Source organism: Hetaerina americana, unplaced genomic scaffold (assembly GCF_022747635.1).
Source record: "Hetaerina americana unplaced genomic scaffold, ioHetAmer1.1.p SCAF_4, whole genome shotgun sequence".
Lineage (NCBI taxonomy): Eukaryota > Metazoa > Arthropoda > Insecta > Odonata > Calopterygidae > Hetaerina > Hetaerina americana.
In genome coordinates this window covers 58,010,694-58,038,553 of record NW_027286985.1, presented here as the reverse complement: position 1 = coordinate 58,038,553, position 27,860 = coordinate 58,010,694, and the positions used below count along the sequence as shown (strand labels likewise).

The 27,860-nt window shown below is 39.2% G+C and overlaps 1 protein-coding gene across 1 annotated transcript in view; it reads right to left on the bottom strand.

Moving 5' to 3' along the window:
- The window catches only part of LOC139692224 (sperm-associated antigen 17-like), a 49,541-nt gene that overhangs the window by 10,039 nt on the left and 11,642 nt on the right, over nucleotides 1-27,860 (bottom strand). Inside the window, exons 10-24 of the mRNA XM_071590288.1 lie at nucleotides 26,864-27,028; nucleotides 25,372-25,940; nucleotides 21,540-21,705; nucleotides 19,518-19,693; nucleotides 19,349-19,423; nucleotides 17,807-18,091; nucleotides 16,161-16,301; nucleotides 14,294-14,564; nucleotides 12,867-13,169; nucleotides 11,651-11,780; nucleotides 10,447-10,618; nucleotides 9,153-9,392; nucleotides 4,425-4,566; nucleotides 2,044-2,316; nucleotides 1,432-1,688 (exon numbers count right to left, since the gene is read on the bottom strand). Of these exons, the coding sequence (XP_071446389.1) occupies nucleotides 1,432-1,688; nucleotides 2,044-2,316; nucleotides 4,425-4,566; nucleotides 9,153-9,392; nucleotides 10,447-10,618; nucleotides 11,651-11,780; nucleotides 12,867-13,169; nucleotides 14,294-14,564; nucleotides 16,161-16,301; nucleotides 17,807-18,091; nucleotides 19,349-19,423; nucleotides 19,518-19,693; nucleotides 21,540-21,705; nucleotides 25,372-25,940; nucleotides 26,864-27,028 (3,365 nt within the window). The remainder of the gene's footprint in view (nucleotides 1-1,431; nucleotides 1,689-2,043; nucleotides 2,317-4,424; nucleotides 4,567-9,152; nucleotides 9,393-10,446; nucleotides 10,619-11,650; nucleotides 11,781-12,866; nucleotides 13,170-14,293; nucleotides 14,565-16,160; nucleotides 16,302-17,806; nucleotides 18,092-19,348; nucleotides 19,424-19,517; nucleotides 19,694-21,539; nucleotides 21,706-25,371; nucleotides 25,941-26,863; nucleotides 27,029-27,860) is intronic.

Below are 27,860 nucleotides of genomic sequence, written 5' to 3'. Positions count from 1 at the left end.
TATTTTACCTCTCATCCTGAAACTTCCCCACTTCATCAGCATCTAGGTCCGTTGCCAGTAGAATTTCTTACATTTTTCTTGCTGTAGAGGTTAACCATTTGCATGAGGACTTCAGTGAACCATATTCCGTAAGCATTTATTAATACGAGTAATTATGTAGAGGGGAAACTTGGGCAAAGATTTTTCCACTGCACGGAAAACTAAGGATATATCCGTAAATATTAAACCATAGTATCTCCATTTTGCCAATAAAATAGACCCCTCCCTCATTAATTATAAATTTGACTGGTTCATTTGAACCACATTTCCATTGTTTCACATTGTCATGCTCCACGAAATAAATTATAATTAAAGCCAAGAAAAAGCTAAACCAAATAAAATGGCTGTTCACGAATATGTTCAAATTTAGTTTCAATTTACATTTAGAGGAAAGAGAGGTCACCTACTTACAAGTATACACTATACATTTACGTATAAATGGAACTTGGACTACGAATTCCATTTCCTAAATAAGATACAGAGATTTACAAATTTAAAAGTTAGTTCTTGTAAGTGGAACGAAAAAATTAATAGCCTTACAGGTGCGATTAATTTAATCTTTTAATAGAGGCCATTACGCTTATTTTAATATTACACTGAAATTGCCAACTAAATTAATTAAAAAATTACTGTTTTTGAATAAAATAATAACGAAAGAAATTCGAGAGAAATTGCGCAACGGCGTGCTCTCACTTACCCGGTTAGGTCATTAAAAATTACGTACAAGTGACGTATATACTCGAGACGCAACTCAGAAAATTCCTAAGAAAAGCTCCGATAGGAAATTTAAAAATACCCTTGAGAATAAAAATTTGGGGCAGTTAGAACATCTCCAAATTGAAAATATGTTGAAATGCGCCAAATTGAACGTACGAAATTTGATATCTCTTTCCTGCACCCGATAATAATAATATTTTACCTAAGTTATACTCTAACCTCTTGGAATAAATACTGCAGGCTTCCGAAAAAAATGTATGGAAAATTAAGAACGGTATCAATAATGAAACGTTTACTGCCTAAAGAGATTTCGGGAGTGAGAATCTAGTGCAGGGAAGGATCCAAGGGGTGAGAGCCCTGCCCCGCTAACTTGAGAACATTTCCAGCTTTAATAAAAACAAATGTTAATTTTCCACCAAAACCATTAATTATAATATCTACTCTATCTTGAGTAGAAAACTATCTTCTGTATGCTTAATTGCGGTACCTAAATTATATACGGTTTATTGAATTATTATTTTTTCAAACTCAGCATAATTTTACATATACTTCTGGGAAGATGGTCATAAAATAATAATTCTATAAGGTTATAAAACTTTTTCCAGGCATGAAAATGACCGCCCGTTTGTGGTTCTCTTTATACGCAAGGGGGTTTGCGTCGAGTCATTCACTCACCAAAGGCAAATGCAGGCGTTCTTCGTGTGGTTCCGGGTGACAATGTTTACAGGGGCCTGGGTCCCCCACCTTCCCTGCCTTGGGGTACCCTTTCTTCTTGAAGTCGGCCTTCGGCAGTGGATGAAACCAGCGCGGCACCAATAGTCGTCTGTTTCGCCCACACTCGGGATGCCAATACGTCGACCGAAGCAGGTTTTTGCGAGCCTGGATGCTTGAATCAGCGGGGCACTTCATTCGCGACTCCCACATATTTTTTTCTGCGGGAGAAATAAAAATTATCACGTTAAACCTCCCATTTACGCAGTGGGAAACGAGAACGACATCGACGCTTCTCAAATTTCACGATCAAGGTGGTCCAACGGCAACGCGATCCCCGACCCCATCACGGATAATGGGAGAGCTAGATTGCGAGATCTACGATTACAGACTGCGCATTGGAGGAAAACCACGTTGTGGATAGAGAATGCGCGGATGGAAGGACCCAGGGTCTGGCCCCGATGGTCTTACCTAGCCTTGTGACTGGAGCGAATATCGTAAAAAAGGGAGAATTCTGTGGGCAATGTTGATCGCAGCTTTCGGCAGGATATTTCGTCACGGAAACGCTTTTATCGCCTTTCGACTGCTGGAGGATTTCTAAGAGTTCCTTTTGCCGCAGGAACTCGATGCCGGAGTTGTTCCGCCTGATCAACAGGAAGCGAGCCTTTGCGGGGACCCCTGCTGCGTTGCCCTCCTCCTCTCCCGACTTAACCTTCGTCAGGGCCGTGCTTCCGTCTCCGCGTACCGTGAACAGGTTCCCTCGCCCATCGTGGGTCACACAGAGTTTTTGCTCCCTCTTGCCGTCGAGACTCCGACGACTCTCACCCCATGCCTCGCCACCCGGCGGTGCTGAAAAGGAAAACTATCGTCAAATTCAGAGGTATTTTTTAGCCAACGGAGAAGATTGAACGATGTAGAAGCAGAAATTCGCAGCATAATTAGATTGCATTAAACATGAATGGATAATGATTGTGAATGTTGTTGACACATCGATGTGTGTGCACTTCCATTAACATATTTATTAATCATATACCTAAATATATGTGAAGTTCATCAATTAATATTTATCGAATTTTTCGATACATCGGAAGGGCTATCGATTAAAATACACCTTTTTTCTCTTGAACTTGATGAGCACAATACACAACATTCGAGTCTTCAATATTATTATTATCCACATTTTGCTACATTTAGGTAAATGGCCCGGAGGCAATGGTCTAGGGATGCAACGTTATAATGCACAAGCAGAACACATATGAAACAAAATGCATTTAAAAACAATGGCACTGAAAGATTCTCGAATTTCCCAACCTAACCTGCCCCATTATATATGGCCCAGGTTCAAACCATACAAAGGAACGTACCATCTAACATCACACTCCGTCAAAAATCACCCACTTTCCTTGATCTAACATACCACATACCCAAAATCACGCACCGTGATGACTTCAAACATTTTTACAATCGACTTCTCACGTCATCCACACCACGTACAGAACAATATTTTCAATAAATAAAATAATATGATAATACCGACAAATAAAATTTATTACCTAGTCTTTTGTCTTGAGACTACAACACACCTATTCTTAAAACTCCTAAAATTTGATGAAAAGGGCTCAAATAAGATTTACACAATAAGATTTGCTTCGTGTTACATATCATACGATTGTAATGTGTTTAATATATTTTGTTAATTGTGTGTTTTCCGAATTGATATTATATGACATCTTCCGCTACAATGTGACTTTTATTGGGATTTGGTTAACAGAAACTATTTACATTTTTCTAGTTATCAACATTACTTGGAATATTATACTTATGTTGTAAATAGTGTGATTACATTTAAATTGGCGATTTGGAGCAAACTAACTTACAGGGTAAATATTTAATCATTTGAGTAAATTTGTTCACCGCCATTTGGTTCCAAAGTGTGTGAGAATGTTTTAATTGAGTCTTGACATAAAAATAGTTCATTCGTAACATTTATTTCCCTTTAAAAACTGAGGCGAGTACATATTTGTTGTCCCTCTGTATTTTTGTATTGTTTAATCCAACCGATGTTACCACCCAAATTTGTTTTCAGTACAGTAAGTAAAAAGTAAGAGCCTCTGGTAAAATACAGGGTGTTTGAAAATTAATATCAGCGTTTTAAGACTTCGTAGTGTTTCGTTCATTTAACTTACAATTATAAATCACACATCAAATGAAAGAAAAACTCAAACAGTTTTCTCCACAAGTGATCAATGTGAACAGCATTTGTCACACATCGAGTCGAAAGGCGAGCTCTTCTCAAATTTTGATCAGTGTATCAGGAGTAATTGTTGCAACAACTGCTTCAATCGTGTTAGAGGAGGCACATACACATAATCCCTAATGAACCCCTGGAGGTAAGAATCGCATGGCGTGAGATCGGGTGAACGTGAATACCATGCGAAACAAGCTCTGCCATCCGGCTCCCTACGATCAATCCAGCGGTCGGGTACAACGTAGTTTAACCAATTGTGTACTGAGTTATGCCAGTGAGGCGGTGCACCATCTTGCTACCAAATAAAGTTCTCTGGTTCCGCTTCTTCCAAATGAGGGAAGAGCTATAGTTCTAGCGTATCAAGATAAGGGACACCAATTAGTTGCTTAATCGAAAAAGAAAGGCCCATAAATCCCGATAATCATTTTAAAACACACTGTATTTCACAGTGGAATGTTTTCTTTTGGGTGAAGATTACTCCAATCACTCATGCTAGAGGTTAAATTTCCTGTATGTATCCTATCACCGATGACTTTTATGCTAAAGATGATCTTATTAACTTAATGATACGGCTCTACGGCTATGGGGATGTTAAAATAGTTTGATCACCAGTAATGTGAAAGTATTACATTGTGATGAAACAATGAGCAAATTGGTCTTAATAATAATATATCCTCCTGATGGATATGGAAATTTAAAAAGAACTTACTATCCTCTGGTGATTGAAAGAACAAAGTTGATTTTGAGTCTCCTTTGGAAATTTGTGCAAAATGAGGTTGGACAACCACATTAACTTGGTCAGCAGTGTCCATCTTGTAAGTGCCAGTAGGAGAGATCCTTAGGTGGATGTCCTGCTCAGATACAAGCAGCTATTAGTTGCTATCATGACAGAGACACTGCAGCCTTTTAACTGGCATAGAATATGCTCCTGTTTCATCTGGCTTAGGTGGAACCAGAACCTTAGTTGCATAAGTAGGTGGAATAATTCACTCACATATCACTATAATACATCGGAATATCATTACAAGGATATAGACCAAAGGAAAGTTATGATTATTATTGGTAATATACCAATTAGAGTAGGATTTGAATAAACAGATGAAGCATCACGGTGAAACGGCAATTCCCTTGTCTCTCCACACAAAACACAATCTGACATTCAGTTCATTACAATTAACCCTTCTTCAATTACGAACACTTCTTTCTCCCCTTCAAGCCGCCCAACATACCTATCATATTACTCCCCCTACCTCGCTCACCTAGCAGTCTCTCACCTATCACTTCTTCAGATAACTTCTTCGGGTGTCTTCAAAATCCCATTTCCAATCAATACCCTCTCATAATAAATATTTCCTGCTTCATTTGGATTGCTGCTAATGATCCCCCATCATGCCTAGCACTATCTCGCTTGTTTTTCTTGCCGTCTATTTCGCTTTCTCTATTCTTCTCCATACCCACATTTCAAAATTCTCTAATCTACGCCTATCATCTTGTTTTTATGAGCATTTTTCCACGCTGTACAAAACCCCGCTCCATATCAAAGTTTTGACGAGCCTTTTCTACACATTCTTTGTCGAAGTCCATGTCATCAATTCCCTCTTCTTTTTGAAAGCTTCTTTATCTCAAGCAATTCTTCTCCATTTACACCCACTTCTTTGACTATTTTGGTCCAGGAAGGTTCCAAGATACGTAAAATATTCTACCTACTCGAGTTTTTGCCCTCCTAATCAAACATTTTACTTAGCCTTTCTCTTTATGAAAAACCACATTACCTTCTCCATCTCTTCCATCAGATGTAGTTTATGAACTCTTATTTTAATGTACTTACTTTTATACTTATTTTACTTTTTTTTTACTTAGTTGTGTTTGTATTAATTATTATTCTATACCTATCGCACTGACTCTCCAAAGCGCTTAGCAATGCTTATATCACCTAGGCTTAGTGATAAAAAAAGCTTGATCATTACCCATATGAACTGATTATATAAATTCCCTGCTTACTTTCATAATTGTGACTATCTATTCCCATACTTCTTTAGCCATCTACTCCACAGATATGTTGACCTGCACAGGTGATAATCGACAACCTTGCCTTAACCTTTTTCCTAATTTTGTCTATCCGAGCTCTCGATCCCGCACTCGCATCTACGCAGTCTGAGACACGTACAGGTTGCGGGTAGGTCCCCTATCCCTTCAACCTACTCCTATTTTACACATATTTACACGTATTTCCCTATTCACTATATCAAACAGCTTGTTGAAAATTATGAGACAGACGATTACGTCCTGATTATATTCCGTGATCCTGAAAATTGGTAACCTTATTACTACTATGCTATTTGATTTAAATTCCCTTAATGCCCTTACTATTTTGCCATCGAGTAAGCCTGGACCTAATCTATTCTTATTTACATCAAATTCTTTCAATGACTAAACTTGTTGGCCTATTGTTTTTACCGCATAGTTCCTCTATATATTCCTTCCATCTCCCTGAAATATTCCCCAGTTCCAATAATAATATAATATCAATAAATAATCTTGTTGCATGTAAGTACCTTCTTTCGTATACTTAACTTTTTTCGAGTGCAAGATCAAACTAATATTTGTGTAGAAGCAACGTGATTGGGATTGTACGTATGTAGCAAGGATGCTGACCTAAAACCCCCACAGCACGCCCTTGCGGCGGTTTGCGGGATATTGTGTAGACATTGATGAATAATTTTCCTGAGTTATCTTTATAGTATTTACGCATTTTCTCTTTTATTTCCTGATAGTACTTTCTCCTTTCTGTAAAGCGTATCTTTCAAAAATTCCACATCCTCGCACCGCGTCTTCCACCACGCTCTCTTCGCCCTATTTGTTTCTCGCCTCAGTTTATTATTTAACTGTTTATACTCTTTCTATGTGTTTAAATTTATATTCCCTTTCCTTCTCTCCTCTATCTTTATAACCATTTAACCCGCAATCCATGGTTTCCTTGTCCTTCTCCTATTAACAGTTCCTGTACTTCTTTTGTGGCTTTCAATATACCTGTTTTCTGTACTCCCATTTTTCGTCGATAGTACTCAGCTCCTTTCCCTCACTCATGATTTTCTATATAACCTACTGATAATCTTTCCTAGTCAATCCAGTTAATACCACTACATTCCATTTCCTAACCCACCTCCCCCACCTTATCTTTTTGAATCGGACGCTACACTTCATGAGCACTAAATCGTGATTGTGAGTCAGCATCCGCTCCCGGGAAACTGTGCGAATTAATCTCACTGCTCCTAAATATTTGCCTGACCACAATATAACCTAACTGATACATTTATATGGCAGCTGGTATTTTCCATCTATAACTACGCCTTTTGTAATGCCTAAACCAAATTTTGCCATAATTAACCCGTCTCCTGCAGAACTCAATTGCTTTCTCCCCGCAATAATTCCTCGTATTTAACCTGTAGTCGCTCACTTGATCACCATTACTCACTTCTCATCCACTCTTCCTTCGCCTACAATCATATTTCAATCCCCCATGACTACCTAATGCTTCTCTGCAGGAATTTACCCTATTATCCTCTAACTGATCGTACGCCCTATGGGCTTTGTCCTCCTTATGATTGCTTGGTGGTATGTATACCTGAACAATGGCCAAGTTCGTCGGTTCTGCTTTTACCTCTACTATCAATATTCTATCCGTTACTTGTTCTATGTTTACTACGCCTCATCCTAACTTCTTATTCCATATTATGGCAACCCTTCGCTGACTCTCGTCCCCTCAGCTGCTTATTACTCTATAACTATCACTCCAGTAATTCCCGGTGTCCTTCCATCTCACCCCAAAGGCCTAAAACGTCTTTATTTCCTATCTCCATCACTCTTTTTATATTCTATCAGATATTAGTATGTTATTTATAGGTTCTTAATCTTATCATGACATTCCAAGTCTCCATTCTAACTATTCTATTTAACTATCCTCTTCTGTGTGCTCTGTGTTGCTGATGTCGCTCTTTCTTTGCAAGCATTTCGTGAGATGACGAACGGGAAAGCCTTGCATCCCTCACTGTCGGGCACGATACATGATCAATTGGCCCGAGTGCCGTAGTTTCCAGGACTCTTTTTCATCATGGTGTTCCTCTAAAAGCCTTGGTATGAACAATGGAGGTTGTTTCTCGTTTCCTTTCTCAATAGCATTTTTGACGTAGCACCGTCACTCAATGGCCACCTCACTGCGGTCAAACACCCTTGTAGCGGCCTTACTGAGGAACAGACGCTGCACGGACCATCTTTCGTCTGGCTCCCAATATTCGACCTATCTGGTGGCATGGGTGACCCTACCAGGAGAAAATATCTTTGCTCCCACCAACAGAACTTATGTGTCCTCAGAAGGCACAAGCCCTTCCACCACGTCTATGTTGAAGACCATGCGCAAAGAAAAATGCGTATTATGTAATCATTTGTTATACAAAGGAAGAAACAATAACGATTTATATATTTTATATTACCATGTGCTGCGCTTTAAATTAAGACCTTGAGGTCTTAGCTAGTCATGCATCCTGCTTTACCGCTGGCATGTTTATTAGCTGAAATAAGGTATGAATGATCAACATTTTCATGAGTAATTTCCCTATATCATAATATCAATGAAGACCCTTTGATATAGAAGATATAAAATATAAAATTTACAGGATTGATTCATAAGATTTTCTTATTTAATTACTTATTAATTTATTTTATTTATTTAATTTATTTATATCCCCTGCAAGTCACCGCTAGGGTGCGTGGTAGGGGGTGAATACACACCAAACAAATTTTTACCCGAAAGTGACCCTACCGCGGTCGGGCAATGTTATTCTGGTCCTTTATCGTTCGTGGAAAAAATGCCATCTTAAATCTATCTGTTCTACATTTAATCTCTCTAATTTTATTAGCATGATCTCTTTTACCGTACTATAATGGGGGTAATAATACATTTTCAACATCACTGCGAAAGAGACGTCCTTCCAATTTATGCAATGGAATTAATCAGTATTTTAACCTTCGCTCCGAAAATCATTCTTAGCCTGGCTGCTCTAATTTTTGGATACGCTTCTAAGTTTATCATAACAACGTTGCACCATCGAAATGCATGAGGAAATTGTAAAAGAGGAGTAGAATGGAGATTTGGGAGAAAAATAGAGATGTACTAATCGAAGAAATTGTCGGGCCATGCGGTCACCCGCTTCTCACACCTGGTTTTCTCATCTTAGTCGTATACTCCTGATGGCTAATTCCCCTAACCTTAATGACATCGAAAAAAAAATTCGATTTCGACCACAGAAGATCCTTCCAGGAAAGGATTTGCACCCACCAGCCGCAACAGTCCATTCAAGTCATTTGGGATATTTCATATATCCCACATGGATCCGTTGTACCGTTGGCATGAATAATACTTTTTTCCAACTGTACCTACCTCGTTGCCGATGGTTAGCTTAGCCTCATGGCCCTGGTAGGCGACGCCAGCATAGAGGGGATGCTCCGTCACCACGTCGAGGCTCACAAACACGAAGGGCTCCTCGTCCGCTGCGTCTGGCGGTTGGCCTTCGTCCTCCTGGGGGGTGGAGGCGATGCACGTCCCGTCTGGGAAGGCGACGATTAGCGTCCCATCGCCCCTTAGCAGCGAGGTGGTGCCGTCGCTGCGACGCCAGGATACCTGTCGCCAAGAGAGGAGGTGGCTTTTGGGGTGTGTAGGAAAGGAATGCGTGTCCAACCTGTTGAGGGCGGTAGAGATGATTTTGATTCGGCACATATTACCTGAATGATTGTCTAGAATTGAAGACGAAGACTGTGTAGGGATCTGCTTCAATTAAAAATAAGAGGCTGGTGTATACTGACACACCCAGATATGAGTACGTAAATGGAAGCCAAAGTGTTGCTGATTATTAGCAATAGCTAGACTCTGTCGTAGGGAGATACTAGGGCCCGTAGACTAGGGTCTACTCATATTAGCCGTGACTTGTTGCGTCCGTTATATTTATCAATGCGCTACATTTACTTTCCCTGGCTGCTTTTCTCTCTCTCTCTCTCTTTATCCACACACACACGCAATGACACGTGCACACGTACATACTTGGGCAATTGCGGCGTAAATGATAAACATTAACACGAATTTCGTTCTTAAACCACTACCATGAGTACCAACTAAAAGAGTTTTAAAATGGATGGGCCCCGTATCGCTAGAAATGTGGAAAATACATAGGCGACCTGTGTTCTTATTGGATAGTCTTCAGGAGACGTAAAACTGGATGCTTGAATATGGACAAGCGACGCATTACTTTTCACCGCGTGGTGAGTGAAGCTAAACCCGTTTTAATCGACAAGTGGAAAAGATCGGTAGTGCCAAGTGATCAGACAAAAATACTAGCAAGTTGGTTGTAGACACGTCGGACGAGAAGCACTCAGCCGGCAAACATGTCATATACTAACGTATGTAGTACCATCGTTTACAAAATTTTGTACCTATGCAGGCACCGACGCACCGAGAAATGGATTGTGGTAAGAATATTCGTGAATGTCGGCATCCAAGCGACTAGCAGGCGGCGTGCGATTTTTTTACATCGCCCTAAGAGGGTAGAGTGTGTCTGCTAGCCAAATAGAACGAATAATTTCACTTTTCTCCGACTCTTGACCTTGATTATCGACAGAGTTTTAGAAATCAATGTTCTTAACCATTCTGTCACCTTTTTACGGCCTGAGGGCGCACTCACCTCGTTTGTCTCCAGGTCCGTGGCTTGGCGGAGGATGTAGGGCGTTATCTCTTCGACGGTGCCTCCCGGCCCTTCCCGGAAATAACGCCCCGACGGCTGTATGACGATGGAGTGGGGCCTCTCCTCACCATCTGCTAACCCCGAGGCCGCCTTATCCTCCTTCTCAGCCTCCCTAAGAGAGAAACAACGGCGTTATTATTCGTACCACCACGCTTGTCTAGATGCACTTAAAGGAAGAACAGGGTATGACCAGGACCTCCATCTGGAGAATCCCAGGGAAATTGCTTGAGCGCCTTTTCAGATAATACTAGTTTTCACTGAAATTATATTGTTATAAATTATGAAATTTGCTTATATAGAATCTCCGGACAGGTTTAGCGGATACATTAGCAAACACATTTTGAACGGGAAATATAGGAATAATGCTCAGAATTTTTCCGTGAACATTTAAAAAAATTAAGCCCCCCCCCCAGAGATTTAAAGCAAAAGGAAAGTGGCTTTATGGGATATTTCCGCACCCTAACATAAAAAAGTTGCTTTGCCATCTCCTAAGCACACCTTCACGACTCGCCTTTCCTTTCTGACCCCTATCTTGTCTTCTACTCTGTTCAGCACATTCTATCTACGCTCCCTGCCGTTTGAAGATCGCAAAGGAGACACGTTGCAGAAATGACAAGTATAGCACAGAACATATAGTTTTCAACTCTAGCTATCAACCCCTGGTTTATTGTTTTTAGTCCCTGTGACGATACTGCACATCTCCTGGAGTTGCGAAAAGTTATACGGTGTACTAAGACAGTGGTAAAACTTCTCTCCTTTTATCTTCAAAGATGTTGTTTATTTCGAAAGCTCTGGTCATTTTTCTATGCACATTTCACTTCTCACTCCAGCAATGATCCGCATTCCAAACTTTAACTGTCCCCACTCCCTCCACTCCCCAAAGTTTCAATACTTCAGCTGCTCCAACTACGGACTGCCCAGCTCCTCCCTGACCTGATCGCTTCTTTATTTCCTTCGTCGGATCCGTTTGTTCCTTACGTTAAACTTCATGAGGATTAAGGATACTGAGCCTATCCCTCAATACTGTCGCAAATTTTATTTTCTGTCAACTGTCTTATTTATCGCATGTTATTCTGGCACTGTTGAACAACTTGTACTCTAAACTTAGAGATATAAATGCATTTCAAGATGTAAAAAAACGTACCCAAAACATATGATGAATATTGTGCTGCTGGGCTGATAAATTATCACTTGGCCATTTTTCATAAACTTCAGAATGTTTCCATTTTGAAGGCAGAGTCTAAAAACTTCATTGGTTCTCTCATATTTTTTCCCTGACGGAGAAGGTTAGAAGAATTTTTATGATTAGGGGACTATTATTTTATAATTAACCCTGAAACTGAAAGTAAGAATTTTTTTCATGCTCTTAAAATAATACATAAATTCGAAGCATAATATGGCTTCTCAGTCGAAAACCGACATATTTCATTTTGCAAGGAGCAACTCACTGTACTGACAATAATAATGTATCAAGTGTAATTCATCGATAGATACGTCCTTCAAAACATTTCTTAATTTGGTGGTACTCTTTTCGTTTACATGGACCAAACATTTGACTGATGTCGCCATAGTTTCATCATGACAATAAAATGAGCGGAAGGTATCTAATACTATTCGTGATAATAAGTAAGCAATCGAATGGATAACGGTCAGAATGCATTCAATTTTGAGTAACTTTCCAGTGAAAGTTGAATTTTCTTATTCTCTCAAAAGGTAAAAGTTATCACCGCGACTCTATCGACGAGCGCTCGTATCTTTGGTGAATCAATCCTCTTTTCCATCCCTCCTCATTCTTTCAGCAATCATTTTGAGCCCTGCATATGGATTAATCAAGACCTTAACATTTCAAACGTTAAGTGTTCTCGCGATCGTAGAATGCATGTAAGGAGGCTATGCCACAGAACCCACGTAACGTAAAACGTAATCCTTATTAAAGAATTAGTCGTGGGAAGAAGCGTTAGTAGGGGAGATATTTTAGGAAGGCGGGTTTTAAGTACCGCAGCGGTGGTTATTCATTTGGAGGGTAGGGGTGGCGGTGCATTCACCCACGTAGAAGGCAGGACAGAAATCACAGGAGAGGCGGTATACAATATTTTTGAAATGCAAGTGACAAAGAATGGAATTTTGGGTTGGGATTTTTTAGTCAGGGAGGTGGCGATTCGAAAAAGATGGCAGCATTTGCAGCGTGGGCAGTTAAATGGTGCGGAGAGGGGCAGAAAGACGGGGGTGGGGCTAGAAGGTGGTCTTGTGGATTTGAAGATGTCCCGCAAGTTCGATGGGGGTTTGAATAATTTCCCACATTATCCCTACGTCTCAAAATCAAAGACAAACAGGTTACAGGAACATTGCAGGAACATTACCTGCCAAATCGTAGGACTGCTTGATGTAGAAGGGGCCCAATGATCCCGTGGCCCATTTGTTCTCAATAATCAGACCGGACGGCAGGGACATTTTGAGATCGAATCCAGGGTTGCGTGTAATATGGGGTTTTGAGGTCGAATCCTGGACTGATGGTTTTTCCTCTTTTATCTCCATTACTTTCTCAATATTCTCTGTACTATTCACCTTCGAGTGAGACTCAGCGTGTTTTTTCATTTTTGATTTGGAACCCTTCGTCACTTTCATTGCTGAATGTGATTTTGTTATGCTATGCTTCTTCTTAACTGAAAGAGAGCAAATATGGGTTTCAATATTCAGATGTTCCGTGATCAAATTTTCCACTCGTGCAGGAAACGATCATGCATACTTTTCTAAGAATACCATAAATAAGGCCTGTTATTAAGTTTGAATAAATATCTTTAGTTTTTTATGGGAGGCGACCGATAGCTGAGGTTATTTGCGTCATTAGGGAGGGCTAGGGCGCATATAGCTTAACGCCCGACGGACGGCGTACTTACTCAAAGTGCTCTCCACAAAGCAACTCAAGTAGGGATCAGGATACCACTGGAAAATATCTGCCGGGTAATGGATACTAACCCGGGCCTTCTGGGTGGGAATCCAGTACGTTAGCCACCGCACCATTCCGAACCCCATAAATATCATGTGAGAATTAAAGAATATATCTGACTAAAAATAAAGGGGAAGGTATAATTTCATATGATAATGTTTGGCTCTTGGCAACAGTAGATAATACCATAGTGACATAAAGTACAAGAGATGGCTCACTAATTCCATAAAGCGTTATGGTGGTTTGAGCTAATATAACATTACATTACCATGATAAATAAAATGGATTGAGTTAAAAAATGTTCTATAAACTGCTTGAGTCAATTTGAATGTTTTAAATTTCAATGCTATTCACACTACTGAATGTAAACAACCAATCCAACAATCGTGCTGTGTCCCATCGCCAACTTCACAAAGCTTTAGTTAGTCAACGCTTCTGTCACTTAAATATTTTTTAAAATTTTTAAGTTTCGTTAATTACGATGATAATCCTTGGACTACAGCTGCAAATCAAATTAAACACGCTTTCACTTCAATAAAAAAGTGGAGACAAGTAGTGGAAATACATACTGCTAGAATCTACGCACCACAAGGAATAGAATTCGAGGATATATATGCAAGACGATCGAGCGATACTTTTTTTATCGACTAGATTGAAAAATCGATATTTCATATCCATTTTCCCTCTTTTAAATCCCCTCAACCCAGCTCACAGGTGTTCTTTTGTTTCGGAGAGACGTGACGCAGCTCGTATGTTCGAGGGAGATTTCAACGAGAGAATCTTCCCCTGCCATTCTCTCCTATTAAATATACACGTTCGAGATTGGTGCATATATTTTACCTTTCACTTCCTCGTCCTTCTCCGGAGCTGTTGGTGGTGGTTCCTTGGTCGACTTCTTTCTCTCTTGGCACGATTCGTCGGCTCTGAAGTCGAAGGCGACTACGACGCCCGTAACCTCTGATACGACGTGGAAAGAACTCTCCGGGGGTCGAATGAACCCCCCAGCGGACTCGCTATCACCCTCCAATCCTGTGGGTGTCGCCGAGTCGGCACTCACCGATCCTTTTCCAGGTGGTGAGAACACCACGTGATGGAAGAGACTATACGTCCCCTGAAACCATCATTTTTTCATAAGGTGAAAGAATTTGAATGAAAGCACTACGCTCGACATGCTGGAGATTTCCTTCGCATTGAAAGCAAATCTACTATTCAGGAAATAGTAAAAGAAGAGAATAATTGAAAATATACATATAGTAGTTCAAATGCCACTCATGGGCATTTAGATGAATTGGGACACGAACGTGATTATGTAAGCTTAAAATTGTGCATGTCCAGGACAAAGGTTTTAATCCGTATGATAAAAACTCGAAATTTTAGTGGAGCATTTTGCCACATATGTTTTTAACTCTAATTTATATGGCAGTTTAAATGTTTACCTGTTGCCCTTAATCCATTATATATTCCTAAATACGAGCTGCTAATCCAAACCCTTCCCTACGTGTTATTTCAAAGCCATGCCTGCTAACCTTTATGCCTCATCCTCCCTCAATATTCCCTAAGCGACACTGAATGGGTCAGTCATGACCTTTCATCCCTCGCTCTTGACCTCTTTAACAACTCCACTCCCATTGTTCTTCCTTTCCCTTCCAATTGGATATACAAAGCAATTATACAATTAATAGCGATTAATACAATTTGACTTCGAAATTGATTGGAAGAAAAAAATAAATGTATCTAACAAAATGGAATATTTCATTACGATCAATGAATAGTTTGACATTCCATGTAGTGAGGCCAGAAAGAATGAAAGATTCACGTTTAGCACCTCCATAAAGTTAAGGCGGCTACACCATGACGACCTGAGGCTCAAATAATATAAAACTCTTTATCTTTAGCATTACGTATTTCAAATAGAAATTGCTTTATCACTATCAAAATTATAACGTTATATTTCTAATGGTACTCATTATCAATATCACTTATGTTTATGAAAGATTATTCTTAAAATATAATCAAATTTATAGCGCATTTCAAAGCTTTATGTACGCTGGAAATGGAGTCTTAATGTTTGGGAACAAGCACTATTCATTTCTCGGAAAACTTTGTCCAATTCAGTTCTTAAAATCCACAAATGTTTTTTGGCAGCTAATAGTAAATAAATCGCTTAAACTTTACATTGGGAAATACATCAATGTCCATATGAACCCACGTTACACATCATCCGTTTGAGGAAGAACTATGGAACAACTAGCCAGGAAAGCGAAGTTATTAAAATTTTCAAAGGTTAAAACTCTTGCTTGCATGAATTTTCAAAATATTGTTAGATTTTGTAGGGAGCAGGACCTTAAACTGCGACTTATACTTCTGTATATTTCATTGCAGGTTAATCTGTTTACCTATATTATGTTCGAATATTTTACCATTAATTCAGTACAAATTATTACGTGTTCTCGAAAAGGCATTTACTCTTCTTCTTTTCGAGAGATGAAAATAGAGCGTGATAAAATCAAAAGATAGAATATAGATTGAAAATTCGTACATCTGCCTTCCAAAAGTATTTTTATTCGAAAAGAAAATAAGGAAATTCTTGATTTGATGATATAAATTCCTGGCTAACCTTCAACCTTGCTCAAAAGATTTCATCAGATTACAAATAAAGACTCATAAATGTAGCAGCATCCAGAGTATAACGAACCAAGTGGATTACCTGTTGAAGTTTTAAGGCCAGGACTTTCTCTCCTCGTAGGGCCTCTCTTGTATCAACTGAAATAAATGTTTCACCATTGGGGGAGATAAATTTCAAATGTTTCCCAGAAAACTGTACTCTCTGGTGCCCCAGGTCGTAACCCTGTGGAAGATAATTTCATAACATAAAAAAACATGCCATGTTTACTAATATCTCTTTGACTTACCACGCAGGAATGCGGAAAGGTAGTCATGAGAAAATCAGTGAACTAAATCTGTGTTACTTAGGAATGAGTAGAGTTAATTAACAGTGCTTATATCGATAAAAAGGATCTTTTTTGGCAAAATACTTAACATACGATATTGCAACCATGCTCTTGTATGCTCATGGGAAGAATTATAACAAAAATTGATTCAATGAATTCAGTAACTTGGAAATGAATCGGGCACTGGGGCGTAATTCTCACCTCCACCTAACGTGTAAGCTGCAATCTTAAGCAGCTGAGTTATTTTATTTGCAGGCAACGTGTGTTGCAGAGGAAAATAACTACGTATTTCAATACATTTAGGTTTAGCTATTTCAATCTTATTTTTAGAAAATCTTTCGATTTGGTGAATATAAGGGGGATTAGAATCACACTTAATGCTTAGAAATGCATATATCGAGGAGAAGGAATCTTATACACGACATTTATTATCAAATAGAGATGACCAAGTCATTCAAGTAAACCTCATGGAAACGATTCGAGTAGTAGGAAAATGCATTGAAAACGTTAGGAAGATGTGTTACTTCACAGTTTTTGGCTACATTTAGAATAAATAGAATGTATTTGAAAGTCACTTGAAGTCAAAAGAATTAAGGATTTCAAAGGCAATCAAGGTATTTCGTTTTAAAAAAATATACCAGCATTTAACGAAACATTGTTTCTACAGCAAAGTTTGTTACATTATTACTATAGAAAAGTTACCAGATGAAAGCGAATATTTGGAAGAACTATAAGATGGGAGATCCTCCATTCGAGAGAAGAGCATGCAAGAATTTAACTTTTAAAATCGTACGGGGCATTGGTGATTTATCTTATGTTGAAGGAAACATTATATCACATTATATCGGCAGATTAGACCACCTCACCGAAATGGGAGAGAGAAATCGACTGGTTTATGTACACTTCCAATCCCTCGATTTATTCTTGATCAAAATAAAACCGAAGTTACGCACCCCAAAAAATTATCTAGAAACCTTGTTGTTATTCGTTTTACGAACAATTAACGTACACTCGTCAACAACCCTGCGCCCCATCTTTTTCACCCAATTTGTTAATTTTCGGGGATCAGTTCTTCCCGGAAAAACCGTAGGTGACACAAATAAAAGAATTGACCATCCTACCCTGATGATGAACTTCTCAGTCCCTCAACTTTCAAACATGGACTCTCTGTTTGATTTTTGTAGCTTTTATCGCTAATTTGCGTTCAATCAAATAGGACCTTTACCATTCAAGTACGGGAAATTCCTCAACGTTTATTTTTACGGAGTCAACCTCTGGTGTGTACGGAAATGCGAGAATTTCGCAGCATAAAATTCATTCGTATTGACAGGCATCCCGTCGAAACATTTTTACGCAGTGAAATTCTCGCGCGACTGTTCTACTTCTATTATCATGGTGTGACCTGTGGTCTGTCTTCCTCGTCGGTTAGGGGAAGCTGGATGACGCCTTCCTCGGCCTCGCCTTTCTTGGCGTGTGACGCCCTCTGGGACTGGGACTTCCTCTCCCTCGGGCTCCCTTCCCACTTTGGAGTTTTGCTCGGCCGATGCGCAGTTTCCTCGAGGAGGTTGTCGCCTTGGGCGTCACTGGAGGGGGATTCCACCTTCGCGCCCGGATGCTTGCTGCTCTTCTTCGAACCGGCACTCGCCCCTTTACTTCCTTTCTTCTCCCTTTTGACTTTATCGATGACCTGCTGGTTATAATTGTGACTTCACGAGTTCATCTGTGGTTAACACTTGGTTAGGTCATAACATTATTTTAAGTGATGCACTTTTGTAACAAATTTGCAAATTGTATTATCATTATACAGAAGACCCACATTACAAAAAATTGAAACCTTTAAAATAAATAATATTAGCATATCATAAATTTAATTTGGCAAATATGATTCCCTCTGAGTCGTATTTAAATCGTCAGAGGGTTCCCTGAGAAGCTTACACACATTAATTTAAATTTAAATTAGGCCTCAAAACCGTGGTAATTTTGATAATTAAGAGTATTTACTCTGCAAAATATTTCATTATACATAAACCTATATTTTATATTTTCTTTTACTCCAATGTAATTTAGTAAGGTCACTTTCCATAGCAGAAACTAATTTAGGCTTTTTTACTGCCATTACGTTTTTTCTAAAACGGCCGCAGTACCTCAGAGCAGCATAAATATTTAGAAGTTTATTGCCCATTCCAACCCAGAGTACGAGTTCATTTTCGGGACTTGTGTGGCACTCACGTGATCATTATAATTGCCTACCTTGTCTTCGATGCAACTAAAGTGTTGACAGTGGGTTCTACGCACTCAATAGCCAAATGCTATATTGAAATACCTTTTTTAATTGAGTATTTTGCGTGAAGTGAAACGCATTTGCGTTTACCTTTAACCTTTCCTTTTCATTAAAATAGTACCTCAGAATATGTGGAAAGGTACCCAGAATTTTGATAAGATACGTAATATCCTAAGCATTGGTAAATTTAATTTAACCTTAATGCATCAAAATATGGCCAAATAATATCTTCAAACCCTTACGTGTCAAAAGCCAACATATTTTGAAACCATGGCCAGCTTAATAGGTGGGAAACCACCCAGCACGTGGGGAGGCAACTATGACAAACTAAATCCTTTTCTTTTTCCAAACTTTTTCAGGGTTTTAAAATCTATTCCTTTCTGTTAAAAATAGTTTCGTACCTTAATCTTACTATTCCAATGAGTGATTGGAAAGCGATTTTTGCTGGTCAGGGAGCAATATTTTGTGTCAATTTCCATAATTATTCATGTTCCGGTGCGGTAGGCACAAGATAATCAGTGGAGTTTTGCTCAGTATTAACACCCAGATTCCATATTCTTATCCATAGATTTTATGAAATAACTTCTGGCTTATCAATGATGTGCATTTGTGTAGTTCAGTTTTCTCCTTTCAGTGAAAGATGGAACACACGTCGGTACTTACCTTCTCGGTTTCTTCTTCCTTTTTTTCTCTCATCGCGTCTCCATATTTCAGAGTGCCTTCCAAAATATACTCCTCCTAAAAGAACAGAATAGCCTACGTTAGTTCCACGATTTATAAATGTCTCATCATTTTTGTACGTGACATTCTTAGAGAAACGCGCTGGAATCACCTCTCTGATCACACTGTCCGGACCGAACACATGGTCCTGTGGCAGAGCGACGTCACAAGGCGGGATAACTTCCTCCCCCCCAACTCTTTGGCTTTCTTTGGTGGCCACCTCAATGCTCTCGTGGTATATTCTGTCTTCCTTTAACAGCCAATCTATCTCTTCGTTCAAAACGTAATCTAAGAAGACAAACGGAAAGAACTTAATTTTACTTCAGTCGCTGATTCTCGAATGCAGTGATCTAGGATAAATCGTAACCAAGCAAGAGCAATGAAGTTTTCTCGGGTCTACCACCGGGTCAGGGGTTCCATACAGGCTAATTATGGAAGCAATGACCCAGTGGACGACCCCAGAAAACTTCATCAAGCAAATGCGCAGGGAAAGCACCAGATCTTACTTCAAGCAAGATCAATCGAGTTATCAAGTAATACAAGGGCTAATTTGAATATAAATTGAACAGTAGGGCATACATTAGAGCTGATAGAACGCCTAACTCATTTGAAATGTGTTTAACGAAAATGTGCAAAGATTGATTAACATCGAGGAGGAAGTTAATGGCAGGGGTTGAATGTAGCAACGCAAAGAAAACTGTGATATATATTGTTCAGCTCTGTATGGATCCAAAAGTTGGTCGTTGAGGAGAGAGGAACAAAGATTAGAGGCCTGTGAGATGTGATTATGTAGAAGGAATGGGGTTCAGAAAACTGATAGAATATATAATGTGCAGTTAGTGAGGGAGAGGGGGGATGAGAACTATATCGAACGGCATGAAGGGCATAGAGAGTATATAATGTAAAAATTGACTTCCTATGGTGCTAATAGCTTTTTATATTAAACAACACATAGAAGTTCTACGGTACCGCATACAAAAGGAGCCTGTGACCTTTAGTCTAATGTATATTACGAGTGATTTTGGAAGAATAAAACTTTTTTGATGACCCAAGGGCGGAAGAGGCCGGAATTCTTAAGTTTGTGTCTGGTCACGGAAATCGGATGAGCCCATGAGCAAGATTCGCTGGGAACCACCTAGAATTAAGCATGATCTTGAAATACTTTCGATCTTGGCTTGGAGCATATTCCTTCCGATTTTACTCTGATAAAATCTCTAATCTCCAAATTATCTCTGGCTGTGCATTAATTGATGGAGGAAATGTTAGCCTATCTTGAAAATCCCAGAATTACGAAAGGGGTAGGTGAATACTCTAAATGATCAATCAATGAATACATTTATTTATCCAATTCGAATCCCAATTTCACTTGTGTGAACATTAAATTGAAGAGCTCACGCAAAGATTAAACTTACTATTCAGCCTATTACAGAGGATTAATGAAGATAACGGGTTTTACAGAACATTCAGGCGACGGTCTTTCTTTTAAGCTTTTCGTCTGGAATCACCCAGACAATCACTCATGGGGTGGTAAGATGGAGTTGCCTCTTCCGAAATTGGAATCCACGTGCGATGTCCAGCACACATGCTGCGTATTGTACCTACAGGCCGACCCTAAAGTTTGTGGCAAGAGATAATCAGCGTTACTCGAGGGAAATGGGATGGCGAGGGAGAGAAGAGTTGAAGGGGGGTTGACAACAAATCGAGAATATCTATATCATATCTGAACTCTTCAACATATTTAATTCATTGCAGCCAAATAACAGGCTGGAAAACCTCAAATTCATTCTCACCCTATTTCCTCTAAGGCCAGAGTTCGAATCCATACAGCACAACACTCTACTGTAAAGGTGCCAATCCCATAGCCGATTTTTGATTTTTTTTATGGAATTCTATACAAATATATCGGCCCCTTAGTTGATCATATAATCGGTACAAAGTTTGACAAAAAATAAATATTGGCTATAGAATTGGCAGCTTAAAAACTCACACTCTTCATTTCAGTTCACTTAAAAGTTTTTACTCCTTTAATTACCCCTAAACTTAGATTGACTTTCATCGATTTAATCCTCTTTGAAAATACCTTTCTCTTAATGCGGATTGTGGGATAGAAATAATGCAGGGAAGTTTTTAGTACCATAGAAGTCTCGGAAGAATACGGGAGAGGGAAGTTTTGCACACCAGCTGTCTTCGGTCAGTCCTTCCTCGCTGCATCGGTTGTGAAACATAATGAGGAGAGCATCGACCGGTGGGAAGTAGCAGCACTCGAGATTGTCGTAGATGCAGAAGCCTTCTTGGATCGCCTGCAAAGTGAAGTCAATCCATTAGTTTGATTACTTCTGATGTGAACGACTCATCCCCCGGAGAAGGCAGGATTCATTGCTTTCATTCTTTTCGTGCAGAGACAATTGGCATTTCGAAATTACGACTCCAATGCGATTAACTCAAGAAATATTGCATAGATTATAGAGTTTTTAAACGAGGTTTTCAATTTGACTTTTTGATTAATTTTCACTGGATTTGCTTCACTATCTCCTCCTAGTACCTTGATCGTGGTGGACAAATAGGGTGGGCGGGAGGGCTTAAGATCCACATAAATAAATCTCAACATGCCGGGAGCCCTCTTTCCCTCCAGTTTTCAACAAAACGCGTTGAACTGATAGGAAGAATAGCTCGTATTTCAGCATTCCTCCTTCTCCCATTATAACTGCAATTTATTAAAATGTCGCGTTTGGTCGCTCGCGACCAAACGTGACACATTGTCTGAACATCTGTGAGTCCATGGATTGACTTCTGTTTGCATCTGGAGATTTTACATCAATCCATATTTTTTCTCATCTCATACTATGATTCACGTAGTTTTGCTTATAATCTTTATCGAGTGAATCGATTCAATCAGTTTGATTCAAATTCACTCTTTCCTCAAATCACCTTTCTCTAATAGCTCCAAGCTAACGCATTGGCTCCCCACCCAGAGGGCCCGGATTCAAATCCCGGCGGTGTTGAATATTTTTCAGAGGTATCTCGATCCCTACTTGGGGTACTTTGCGGAGGGCACTTTGAGTGAGTACGCCGTCCGTCGGATGGGACGTTAAGCTGCGGACCCCTTGGCGCCTCTTGGTAAAGAGTAGGTTAATACCTCCGCCGGGTTTCTCTCCACCCTTTATCCTTTCCTGTCCATCCCTGATGGCGCAAATGACCTAAGCTGTCGGTCACCTCCTCTAAAAACCACTACTACTACTCGCGTGAAACATTCGTGCTTCTTACAACACCAGTCAGTTCACTCCCATCTACTTTCGCTCAAAATAGAAGCAATCATTCTCTCTGACCCCTAGAAACTTGCGTTTGCCCTAAATGAAGCCCTAATGGAACTTAGGATATGTAAGTGCTGCTCCCCACTAGTTTGAAGTACTGGCAAAACAGGATCCGAATAAACGCCTAGTGTTATCGGAGCAGGCAACTTGTCATGCATATATGCATGTAGTGTTGCATAAAGTTCAGGATACATACATCGAGCTGCACTGTGCAGGCCTCGAAAACCTCAAAACAAAATTGTAAATTTTGACCCCTTCACGTGAAAGAAATATTTGTATATTTTAGATGGTATTCATTGCGCAGTGACATCCAAGTTTTTGAAGTCTGTCTTTACGACGTTTTTTATTAAGTTCTGGAAAAGTAATAATACGAGTGCTGTATATAATAAATGGCGATCATGCATTTCTTTATTCGCATGATTTATTGCGTAAATATTTTATTTCTGTTAAAACATTACATTAATGTGTAATATATGTGTTATAGGAATGGAATTTGACACCAGTATTGTGGCAGCTGATGGCAGTTGAAACATATTCAGTTGGTCTGATTCTAAAGATGAAATCCCTTCATCCTTTCCTTTCCATCCCCTATGACGCAAATGACCTCAGCTGTCGGTCGCCTCCCCTAAATACTATTACTACTATAATGGCTCCAATTGTACAATTGTGTCGTTCTACCCTGCCCTGCTCGACCTCAGCCTCCCATCTCCATCACAAAAGACCTCTGGAGCCATCAGACTGGATTCTATATTCACGTTTCATGAGATTTGAAATTAATATCCCACGAACAGGCATGCGAATTCCAAGAAAATTTATTCTCGAGACATATTTAGTTCATGCGACTAGAAAACTGTCTCTGCATATGTACAATACGGCAACTGCATCTTCTACATATATGATATGGTGAACTGGAAGTCACCACTTTAATACGCAGAAGAGAGTGATTCACCACACGCATGCACTTGCCAAATTATCTGTTGAAAGGTTAGATACTTCTGGAGATTTTTTATGATTCCAGCACTGAAAGTAACTGTAGTTATTGCAAACACCTTTGTATGATCTGCTATAGCTATTTCAACTACTACTCTATGCGTGCCAGACTACCTGCTTCTACACAACAATTTCAGAGCGTAAAAATCATTCGCCTTGACTGGGATTCGAACCCAGATCCCTCAATATCCGGTCGAGTGCTTTAGCCACTTAAGCTACCGAGGCGTCCTCTTAAACTCTGAAATTTTGGGGCTTTTAAAGGAACTAGATGTTGTGACGAAATACCGTACATACAATGTCACAGGCATTCGTAGTCGTGCGCGAGGCGCCACAGTCCACGAGGTTAAAGCCAACTTTAAACACTTATGGTGTTTTCACTTTGACAAATTCCAAAGAAACTGCGGGAGATGCCGCAACAGTAACTTTTAACGGAGTCATCCGCTAATGTGCATTTCAATGCAACAATTTCAGAGCGTAAAAATCATTCGCCTTGACTGGGATTCGAACCCAGATCCCTCAATATCCGGTCGAGTGCTTTAGCCACTTAAGCTACCGAGGCTTCCCTCGGTAGCTTAAGTGGCTAAAGCACTCGACCGGATATTGAGGGATCTGGGTTCGAATCCCAGTCAAGGCGAATGATTTTTACGCTCTGAAATTGTTGCATTGAAATGCACATTAGCGGATGACTCCGTTAAAAGTTACTGTTGCGGCATCTCCCGCAGTTTCTTTGGTACCTGCTTCTAGCAGTTATAGTGCTTGTACTACAATAAGAAGTAGGTTCAAAAATGGCTTCTAATTAATCTGTCTACCCAGGCAACTTCATTATTGGGACGGTTTGTATGACAACAATTCATGTTCCTAAGTCGTGAAAAAAGTGTCATTTAAGACTTGCGAGTTCTACGGTCTGATCTTAACCTGATAAACCTTAATGGAACGTGCGAGATTTTTTAGCATTTTATAATATTCCTAAAAATTCATGTTTTGGAGATTCCCTAAAAACTATTGTGAAGTGCTATTCCCTTGCCTGAACTTCCTTCGATTTTCCTTATTGTATTTCCTTCTTCAGTTCTTCATGCCATCTACCTGCTTACATTCCACAAAAAAAACCTTATTGATTGGGGAAAAATGTTATCAAATTAAAAATATATCAGCCCATGATTTAAAATTAGAAAAAATAATGGAAATTGGATGAAATAGTTTTGGTTTCAGACCATTTATACACAGAGCGATTTTTTGAAAAGATTTGGGATACAGTCTTTTGCTCTCCAGAGTTGTCTCATGATCGCATTCAGTAGCCAAATAAGGAAATGAAAATTAAGTCAACTTAAATTTCATTCCATTAATATTTGGATAATATTATGTGGCCTTTTTTTGCATTGTATGCACACATATAAGTTCCAACTTTTTTGTATTTCTCTGGATTTTCCATTTCATAGCTGAATAAAAAATTATGTTTTTCAGCCCTGAAGATTGCTATGTTTTCATGTACCACAAAATCTTCGGAAAAATCATTAAGGGCAGTATTATCCCTCGACTGACAGCTGAGGTTATTTGTAACCACACAGTTCCTTGTAATGTGCTTGTAACTACAAATTTTATTATATTATAGGAACTACAAATTTAAATCTTTAACATTGGAGTGGCAAATGTTAAGTTGTGACTTACCTGAAGGAGAATTTTCTCGCTCAATTCTTCTATGAATCCAACACATTTAGTATCCCTAAAGAGATCCTTGCCATCCCTGCTTCTGAATAAATCCATAATCTCTTGGCAATAAAATAGGGGATCTTCAACTTGTTCCTTCAGTGAGCAGCTTCTGAATTGGTGGATGTTGATATGGTCCATACTCTGGTCTTCTGCGAGTTCGATACATCCCCTCTTGACTTTGATCTTGATCTCTGTCTTGGTTGCAGCACTCAAGCCCTTAGGAGTGCCACCTCTCTTGCTCTCAAGGTCTGGTAGCAGGGGGACCTTTGCCAAGTGCTTACCCTCAGTATCTGTCATGACAGAGCCCTCTTTTGATTCGGCTATTGTGTGTCCATACTCTTTGGCAGCCAAAGCAATGTTTTCTGCCTTAGTCATAGTGAGAAGGTGTGTACCATATCTGCCGATTATCATATTCGCTGGCAGCACATAGACATGGGAGCTGTTTTCTGTACTACTCAACTTCTTTATGCTTTCTATGCCATCAATCATAGTTTCAAATTTGAGCAGACATAGGATATAGGATACCACTGGAAATAAAAAAGGTGAATTTAAGCTTTGATGCAAGCAATATGTAGAAATCTTTTTACTGACTAGAGCTACTTTTCATAACCATACAACTTGAATCTAATTATTATTGGTAAATTACCATCTACAGTAAGTTTTGCATGGACACAAGCTACCAAATGATACAGTGGCAATTTCCTTGCCTCATCTAATAAAACACAACCCAACATCAACACTGCAATAATCACCTCTTCAATTCCGTATAATTCTTTCCTACCTTCATTCTTTTCAACACCTCTACCCTATTACCTCCCCATCCTTGCTTACCTAACATTCTTCCTTCTATCACAGTCTTCAACATTCCATTACTAATCAAAATGCTCTGCAACCATCTTTCCTGTCTCCTTTGGATTTCTACCAACAATCCCCTCTTCTCCCCCACTATTGCAAGCACTTCCTTGTTTGTTTTCTTTCAGCCTACTTCACCTTATTCATCCTCCTCCACACTAACATCTAAAAAGCCTCTAATCTAGGCCTATCACTAAGCTTCCATGACCATGCTTCCACACTGTACAAAAACATGCCCAGCATCAAAGTTATGATGAGCCTTTTCTTAACACTCTTACTGAATGTCCCTATCATGAATTCCTTCCTCCTGGTGAAAGCTTCTTTGCCTAATGAAATTCTTCACCTTATGTCTGTACCATTTTGACCAATTTGGTCCAAAATATTTCTGAAATAGCACCACATCAACTTCCTTTCCTTTATCTGTAGGTATTAGAAGGGGGTATTTTAGGGAATGTGTTGAGGTTGGAGAGGAGGATAAGGCAAGGACAATATTAAGGTGTGTCAGCCTTGTTATGAACACAAACTTATCACAGAAGAAAGGTATGAGTAAATGGATCATGAATTAATAGTAGTTATGAGGGATGAATTTTACTCTTACCACTGTAGTCCAAACATTTGTCATTGATGTATTTTTGCAATTTTTCAATGTGATATGAGTATAGTATTTTTTCAGACTCTTCTAGTGGTGATAAGCTGTTCCAAAGGCTGATAATTGGATTAGTCTTTAGCACATCATAGGTCATTTCTGAGAAGTCTAAGTCACCTGAAAAATAAATGATAATAATGAGATTAGAATGACTATGAGGCTAAGTGTAGGTTTCTCATTTTGTATGCAAATAATATGGTGGGCACAAGCATATTTGTTGGCAGAAGTAAAATGACTTATTTCCTCAAATATTTGTGTTGCTAACTTTTGCCTTGCTTTCCATAATCTTAGCATAGTATTGTAAGGGATTCCCACATGTGAGAAATCATGACACAATCATAGACATTTTTGGATGAAATCAAAGGGAAAAAATCGACCTGAAAGTATTATAATAAGAAAATCAATAAAAAGTTACTGTATTGGCTGAGGTGATAAGGTTGAATAATAACATTTTATATTTATCACTCATACATCATTACAACAAAGTAATATTCTCTATTGTTATTTGCATACAGCTTATGATGAATTTATATTTCTTGTGCGCTTGTTTGATTCAAAGTGAGTTGGTGGGGCATTGGAAGCATCCTCATTTTCATAACTCGGAATAAGGCAAGTGTCCCAGCTTCCAAAATTCAAAATATGGTAATCCTACTTTGAATTGGCAATCACTACAAAGAAGTCTATTATATTCTTTGTTTTGTTTTCAAGATATATGTGCTCAACTCTTGATGCATCAAGGAAGAACACATCAACAGTAAAATGAAAAAGAGCTTTCCGGTGATTGGTGTCTTAAGCCACTGAAAGTTTCCGAAGCCACTGAACACCACTGAAATTTTTACATTAGTACTTGATAGACATCTAAGATTAATGGTACACATTAACAGCTAAAGCAAAATTATGGCAATCAATAACTATATACTTACTGGACAAGGTCTTCCTAGGGATAATT